This window comes from Dipodomys merriami, unplaced genomic scaffold (genome assembly GCF_024711535.1).
Source record: "Dipodomys merriami isolate MVZ:Mamm:240054 unplaced genomic scaffold, mDipMer1.0.p SCAF_10, whole genome shotgun sequence".
NCBI classification, from domain to species: domain Eukaryota; kingdom Metazoa; phylum Chordata; class Mammalia; order Rodentia; family Heteromyidae; genus Dipodomys; species Dipodomys merriami.
In genome coordinates this window covers 28,973,754-28,981,499 of record NW_027202271.1, presented here as the reverse complement: position 1 = coordinate 28,981,499, position 7,746 = coordinate 28,973,754, and the positions used below count along the sequence as shown (strand labels likewise).

Sequence of the window (7,746 nt, the reverse complement as noted above, 5' to 3'; positions counted from 1 at the left end):
CAACCTCACCCAAGTTACTCTCAGGGCATTTTTGTGAATATTCTTGACATTTACCAAGGATAGTTCCACTGGATTCTCAGGCTACATTTATTAGCTTTTACTAAATACTGCCAGGTGGTTGTTCAAAAGACAGCATTAATCTCAATAAGTGAATCACATTCTGTTTCCCATCTCCACTTGGTGCTATTCTGCCCTAGCTTTGCCAGCCTTTGGAGGCTAAATCTTTATCTCATTTTTATTTTAACTTACTTTCTTCTTCATATTTGTATAGACACCTAGAATTCCCCTTTTCACAAATTGTTTATACTAGTTTCCAATTCTTCTAATGGGTTTGGTCTATTGTTTTTGTTGGTTTGTCTGTCTACTTGTGATATTACTCTCTTTCTGGTGATAAGCATAATAAACTCTTCTCACAACTAATGCCCTATCAACTTTATCTATCCAGCTTTCATTGAACACAAAACTTAATGTGAACATAACTTTCATTACATGGTTTGAACCTTTCAAGGCTTTCTTTTAAAGCCTTTCCCCTCCATCCTTAGATTGCAAAGATATTCTTTTTATCTTGTCTCCCAATTATTACATCATTTTCTTTCTGGAATTGGGGCTTTTGTGTATTTTTAGATGATGGAAGACAGGGTATCATTTTCTTTTCCTTCAAATTGTGAACCCATTTTCCTAGTACAGTCTATGAAGCGCTGTATTTTGGGTCTTGTGTGTTGTTTAGAACTAGTATAGATAAAAATGTTAAGATGACAGTGTAGTGGTATTCTTTTATTAAAGATAGGTGGTGAGATGAATGGTAGGTAGATAGTTAAGCATTGTTATTCCCAAACAGAAATGATATTGTTTTAATTCCATCAATAAAATGCTCATGTATACAAATGCCATAATTAGTTAAAAATTAGTTAAAAATTGTTTCCAAATGAGAAGAAAATGGAGATTTTTTTGGAGATTTTTTTAAAGCCACAAGTATAGTTTAAGATTTAGCATATTACAAATGAGATAAAATTACTTTAAGCATTGGAATTATCTTTTCAAGTTTTCAAAACTGGTAACTTTAAAGCTGAGGATTTAGGGCATGGGTCCCTTATTTCTGGTCACTTCTACGAGATAAGAATCTCTGAAACTGGTAGGAAAATGAGTCCGTGACCAAAATGCTTACTCAGTTACTATAGGAGATCAAAGAATATTATACTCAATTGGAGCCTACTAAGACAAAGAAGTAGTTTTTTTCTTTGAAAAATATGTAAGGTTGAGAAAATTTCTGGGATTATCTGTAAAGGCACTCTGAGCCATAATAGTGACGTATTAGGGAAATTCATTGCAAGGTGGGAAGGATAGAAGATGGTGTTTTGTGGGCTCCTATGGTGGTTAGGTAATTCTCAGAAGAAAGTACTGGAAATTAGATAATTGCTGATGTCATATTTTTCACAAGACAAAAAAAAATTGGTGTCCTGGGGGCTATAAAAGCGGTGGCTTCTACCTGTTTCATCATAAGCAGAATCAACGAAACAGGTAAGTGTTTCAGCAAACTGGTTCAGTTCATTAAGCCTGTTTGGTATGACGCTTGTTGACTAATTTGTTTCCCTTATTTTTTTTTCTCCTCTTCTCTTGATACTAGGTCTTCCTTTTCCAACCACCCATTGTTCAACTCAGAGTTGCCTGCAATGGCTGTCCTGCAGAAATCTGTGAGCTCTTCCTTCATGGGAACGCTGGCTGCGGGCTGCCTGCTCCTCCTCGCCCTGTGGGCGCAGGAGGGTGCCTCCGTGCCAGTCACTTCCAACTGCTGGCTTGACAGGTCGCAATTTCAGCAGCCCTACATCATCAACCGTACCTTCATGCTGGCCGAAGAGGTATGTGTTCTAGTCTCGCTCTTTGCTACTGTATTGATGGGGGACCAAACTGCTCTTACCATTTCCTTGGGAGCACTTGTAAGATCTTTGGAAACGCAACGTGTATTCCCACAGAGGATGATTGAAAAAAAAAAATCACAACTCCTTCCTTCCATGTTGGGTTTTAGGATCCACACATTTAGTTTTATCCAAAGAGGAGCCACTCAGCAGCTCTTTTTTTTTATTATTATTAATGATTTCTTACCCCCTCTGTGCACTATTCTAAAGTCAAGCACACCTCTGGCTTCTGCCGTTAAGTCTTTATGGGGTTTCCCTGGGAGAAAGGGAAGGCACCGATCTCCACGTACAGACTTTTCTTCTGTCTCTTCAGTGATCCAGGCACTTAGTCTTTTCTTCTTTTCCAGGCTAGCTTTGCAGATAACAACACAGATGTTCGTCTCATTGGGGACAAACTGTGGCAAGGAATCCATGTAAGCGATGAGAGGCGCACGGAGCACAGCTGGTATGGTGGATGGGCCTTCTAGATGTTCCTTAATATGACCCCTTCCTGCTGCCCTTCTACCTGCAGGGGAAAAAGAAATGCTACCTGATGAAACAGGTGCTCAACTTCACCCTGGAGGAAGTACTGTTTCCCTACTCTGACAGATTCCAGCCCTACATGCAAGACGTGGTACACTTCCTTGCCAGGCTCAGCAGCCAGCTCAACCAATGTGTAAGTCTTTCTCTCAGTTGTATCCACCCACTCCCAGTTCTCTTCCTTCTCTCCTTCTTCTGTTTAGAGACCTTTCCCCTATCCCTCACTCTTCCCAGGCCTATCATATGGTCAGTGAGAAAGGCCTTAGGAAATGATCACCAGGACTCATTTGGAATTAATGGCAGATGGGCTGCCCTTGCTTTGAGTCTCTGAGTTTACAGTGGTGAGTGGATTTGGAAAACAGTGGCAGAGAAACCTCATTTGTTTTTCAGTGGAAAGATACTCAGATTGTATATTAAAAAAAAGGTGTTGGCAGTTGTACAGAAAACATGGCCATGTGGAAATGGATCCACTGAGCATAAGTTGCTGGTGGGAGGGAGAGGCACAGAAAACAAGAGGAAAATGGTAAGGCTTCATGGTGAGGGGTAGGGTAAAATAATCCCCTTTTGACACCATAGGAAGTGAAAAAAATCAAAAGTGTGAGAACCTTATGTCTCAGAATACTTAAAATGATGAAACATATTGGAGAGGAGTAAGAACAATCAAGGGGTCTGGTTATTTATTTTACTTTAATTTTTTTGTGCTATGCTAGGATGAACTCTTATCACTTGAGCCATAGATCCATTTCCAGCATTTTGGTGCTTAACTGAAGATAAAAGTCTCATGAACTTTCCTACCTGAGCTTGCTTTGAACAGCAACTCTCAGGTCTCAGCCTCCTGAGTAGCTAGGATTACAGGCATGAGTCACCAGCACCTGGTTTATTTTGTTTATTTTCACACAAGAGAGTTTATGCATTGCTCTTGTTCTGAACTTGTGGTTTTAATGAGGTACAGCTAGGGTTTTATTCCTGCTAGAATTGGGCAACTTGCAGGATTTCCAAAAAGCAAGGAAAGGTTCTCTCTAAGGAAATCACTTGGATTTGGGTGTCCAAGAGAATGCAAGAGCTCAGAAAATCTAGGTCATTGGTGAAATCTAGGTCACTGTGGGTAAAAGTACCGAGTGTTTCCTCTCCAGGTAAATTGTTATATGCCTCTTAAGACTTCAGCGCAACAAGATTAAAACAGCCCCTCTCTTTCTTTTTGTAGCACATCAAGGATGATGACCAGCGCATTCAAAAGAATGTTCAAAAGTTGAAGGACACAGTGAAAATGGTATTACTGATAAATATTAATACTATATCATACAATTGCAGAGATAAGTTTTGCTTTGTTTTGCTTCCCCAGTGCCACTTCTTAGTATTGAATTTTCTGTCCGATCGATTACTTAAGTGCTTATGTATAGTTGTGTCTACATATATCTGTAAATCAACTTCCAAATCTTAAAATTCTTGAACTAGAAGGAAAGTTAAGTGATTTAGTCTTATTATTCTATGCTCTGGGTTTGGCTGATGGCAGAGCCAAAGCTAAAGTATAACCTGATTCTCAGGTTAGTGTTTATCCCAAGCAGCTATATGTATTAGTTTTAGTATTGTTAATTCTTGGGACAATTTTAAGTCTCCATTGACTCATTCGGTTTGCAGAAGTATTTGCTCAAAATTGGAACAGTGCCTGGGTGTAAATTTAAAGTTTATTAAAATTTATTTTTAAGCTATTTACTTGGCACTGTAAAACTTGGAAAGACCAATCCAGAACAATAGTAGTAAAAGTGCTGGGTAAATGATGGAATTTCTGAAATGGATTCTAGGATAAATTTCTGATATGACTTGTGCTTGTATTTTAAATTATCTCAATATAGTATCCAGTAGCAATTGATTTTAGATTAAAATCACAAGTTGACAATTCCTGATTCATTTTACATGGCTAAAATAGTTAAAAATATGTCATGAATTTATTATAATGAGGTGGAAGTCTGAATTGGAAGCCTTTCTCTCTTTCTTCCTTTCTTTTCTCTTTCCCTTCCTTCCTTCTTTCCTTTCTTCCTTCCTTCCTTCCTTCCTTCCTTCCTTCCTTCCTTCCTTGCTTCCTTCCTATCTTCCTTCCCTTTCACCTTTGTTTCTTCCTTGTCTCTCACAATTCCCTAATGAGTGTATGTACTGTCAAAAGTGTACATTTCTATAGTGATTAATAACATTATGTGGCCTTTGGGTTGGGGTAACAGTGGGAGGCTCACCCTACCAAGTCTGGCTCATCCCCAAACCAGACAAATGATTGGAAGCAGAGAAAGTGATACTCTTGGCAACCCTGTGCAATTATATACTCAGAAACATGAAAGCTCTTAACTTTTCAGTAATACACTTAATGTCAATTCTCCCTCTGTTCCACTTCAAGTTTTTAACTGTCTTCCTAACATAGTTTAACAATCTTGACTATTTCTTCCTTTGACTGCTGAAGGCCTTATGGTTTCTTTCTTTTTTACTGAGAAGTTCAATTCTCTTGTTATAAAGCTATTACATAGACACAGAGGGTTGAAGGTTAGCATGTTACTTCTTGTATTAAAAAATCTCAGATATCAGCTTATTTTGTTGTCTTTAAAAAATGATGTGTGAAAATATCTTGCCGATGTGATCTCTGTGTGAAAACAGACTTTTAAAGACTTTACTCCATTTAGAGGGCATTAAGTTTGGTTTCTACAATAGGGTGCTATTTGAAATAGTGATTATGTTTTTTTTCCTCTGTAGCATCGAGATGCACAGGCAAGAGAGGAATACTGTTTGGAGAAAGCTCAATAGGAGGAAAGATTCATCAGGGTAGTCTGAAATGGAAGGGCAGTTGTGGGAGGTATCATTCCTTCTCATGGAATGAAAGCTGACAGCAGACTATGTTTAGCAGAATGGAAGCCAGAGGGCAAAGCAAGCTGTGAAAGTCTTCATTGTCTTGGGATTTTTGAGCATCATATAAAGACATGAAAAATAGTATCTTTTAGGATTGTATCAAAGGAAGTATGGAAAAGTGGTATGGGGGTAGAGGGAAGAAGCAGGAAGAGAAAGGGAGAACAAAATAGAGAGGAAAATGATAGGATTTTTCTTGGAAAGATTTAGAGCAAATTTAATAGATTAGCTGAATTTCAGAGGAAGATGTATTGGAGTTGAATTTAGGCTTTCTCTGCCATGATATCTGAGAGCCTTATCTGCATTCTACTTGGGAAGAGAAAGAATGACTGGTATCTGACTTTTTACTAATCAAAGTAAATGGAAAGGAGATATTTCATGTTTTCCTACAAAAGTGAAAACTCTTGGCTTTTTCCCTTTGTCGGGAAGTTGGGAACAGAAAAATCCCCAGAGTGTTAGCAAATGTGTGGCTTGAGTTCAAGTCTTCTTAAGATGAGTTAACTTTAATAGCTGATCATGGAGAGTTAAAGAGTTCTGCAGCAGGGAAAGCCGTAAGTGGTTCCAGCATCACTTCAGTGTATGCTTGGTTTGAGAGAAGCTGGGCAGTTTTCCATATAGCTTTCTCCTAAACACCCTGTTTTGTAAATTTATTTTTTAATCAACAAATAATAATTAAGTAATTTTTAAGGTAGAATATGATGTTTTGATCTTTGCAAACATCGTGATTCAGTCAATCTCATTAACATCTTCATCAATAGTTTCATTAGAGTAACATGCTGTCTGTTCAGATAGCCATGAATTTACCCTGGCAAATTTTATAATACTCATGTTACAAGGATGGTATTACTATTATTAATCTTTTGCAAAAGGCTAAAATTTGGTTTCGATGCCCAATATCTAACCATGCCACCTTCCTCTAACTTTCTCCTCCTTAGAAAACATGGCACAAATACTCACATATCTGCATTCTTATTTCTGCAGCTTGGAGAGAGTGGAGAGATCAAAGCAATTGGAGAAGTGTATTTGCTGTTTACAGCCCTGAAAGATGCCTGCACTTGACAAGGAAGAGCTAGAAAATAAATAGTTAATCCCTCTTGCCTGCTTAAAATAGCAATAAGATTCCTGAAGGATTTTTTTTCTTTACTAAAAGGAAGATGAGAAGCCAAACTCCACCATCAAGAATCCCTGCTGAGCTTAAAAGGGGAAAGCAATATTGCTTTGGTCCATAAGACCGAAGATAGAGCTTGTAATCAGAGATTTAATGATAACATTTTCTCTTAACTGGCATTTCACATAACAGATAATAATTTATTTTTGAAGCAACTGCTGTTTTTCACAGACATAAGATTGCTTCTTATTCCTTTAGAAAAAATTCTAAATTAATCTTATTTCCATAATCAATATTTTATAAATTTATTTATTATAAGTATGCTTTTTATTTATACAATTTTATAAATATGGATTTATTTATAGAAACATTGATTTTGCTACTTGTGTATAAGGCAACATTTATACTATTTATGATAATAATTATGGAAATATGTTTATTAGACTTCAATAAACACTTAGGTACCATAAGTCTTGTGTCTTCATGATTATTCTCTTTTAGTATCATTGTCAACATCATTAATATCATTGACATCACCAATATCATTACTATCAATATGACCATGATCATCCAATCATTCTCATGACTATGCATTCAACTGGAAGGAATGATGTAGTTTTCAGTATTAGATGATTGAAGGTTGGATCTAGAAGGCCCCCCCCCACACTTATTTTTCAGTTGGTTGTGGGGCTTAAACTCTGGGCTTGGGCACTGTCTCTGTGCTCTGCAGCTCAAGGCAAGCATTCTACTGCTTGAGCCACAGCGCCATTTCCAGTTTTCCAGTGGTTTATTGGAGATAAGTCTCACAGACTTTCCTGCCTGGGCTGGCTTTGAACCATGATCCTCAGATCTCAGCCTCCTGAGTAGCTAGGCTTACAGGCATACAGGCATGAGCCACTGGGGCCTGGCTAGAAGGCCATATTTTAAAAGATTAGTCCTCAGCATAGTGCTATTGGGAGATGATGGAGAATTACAGGTGTGTGGAATCAATATGTCTGATCCTCTGGCCAGATGAGGTCCACAAAATCATTTAGCACATGATAGGATAGCCACATGCTCTTCTTGTATGCTCTTGCATACTTCTCGTCATCTGCCTACAATGGGGTGCCTATACTGATAATTTTGTTAGATTCATGAATGATATTTCCCACTCCTGCTGGGAGGTAGAGCCAAGTGGGAGGTCTTCATATCACCGGAGGTGTACTTGTAAAGGGGAGAATAAGACCCAGTAGAATAAAATAGAATAGAATAGGACTGGGTCCCATTCTCTACTGTCTTTTTCTCTTACATCCAGGCCATGAGGTGAGTGGCTTTGCTTAC

General features: G+C 38.0%; 1 protein-coding gene across 1 annotated transcript; it reads left to right on the top strand.

Moving 5' to 3' along the window:
- The first annotated feature begins 1,670 nt into the window (after nucleotides 1-1,670).
- On the top strand, nucleotides 1,671-6,377 carry Il22 (interleukin 22). Its single transcript, XM_070037800.1, has 5 exons — nucleotides 1,671-1,856; nucleotides 2,261-2,326; nucleotides 2,425-2,568; nucleotides 3,637-3,702; nucleotides 6,300-6,377. The coding sequence occupies exons 1-5, from the start codon at nucleotides 1,671-1,673 to the stop codon at nucleotides 6,375-6,377; spliced, it is 540 nt and encodes a 179-aa protein (XP_069893901.1).
- The last annotated feature ends 1,369 nt before the right edge of the window (nucleotides 6,378-7,746 follow it).

Excerpts from the sequence above, each read along its gene's own strand:
- Il22 (XM_070037800.1), top strand. The coding sequence starts at position 1,671 with ATGGCTGTCCTGCAGAAATCTGTGAGCTCTTCCTTCATGGGAACGCTG. Across the intron at positions 2,569-3,636 it reads GCAGCCAGCTCAACCAATGT|CACATCAAGGATGATGACCA; the intron begins GTAAGTCTTTCT and ends TTCTTTTTGTAG. Across the intron at positions 3,703-6,299 it reads TGAAGGACACAGTGAAAATG|CTTGGAGAGAGTGGAGAGAT; the intron begins GTATTACTGATA and ends TTATTTCTGCAG.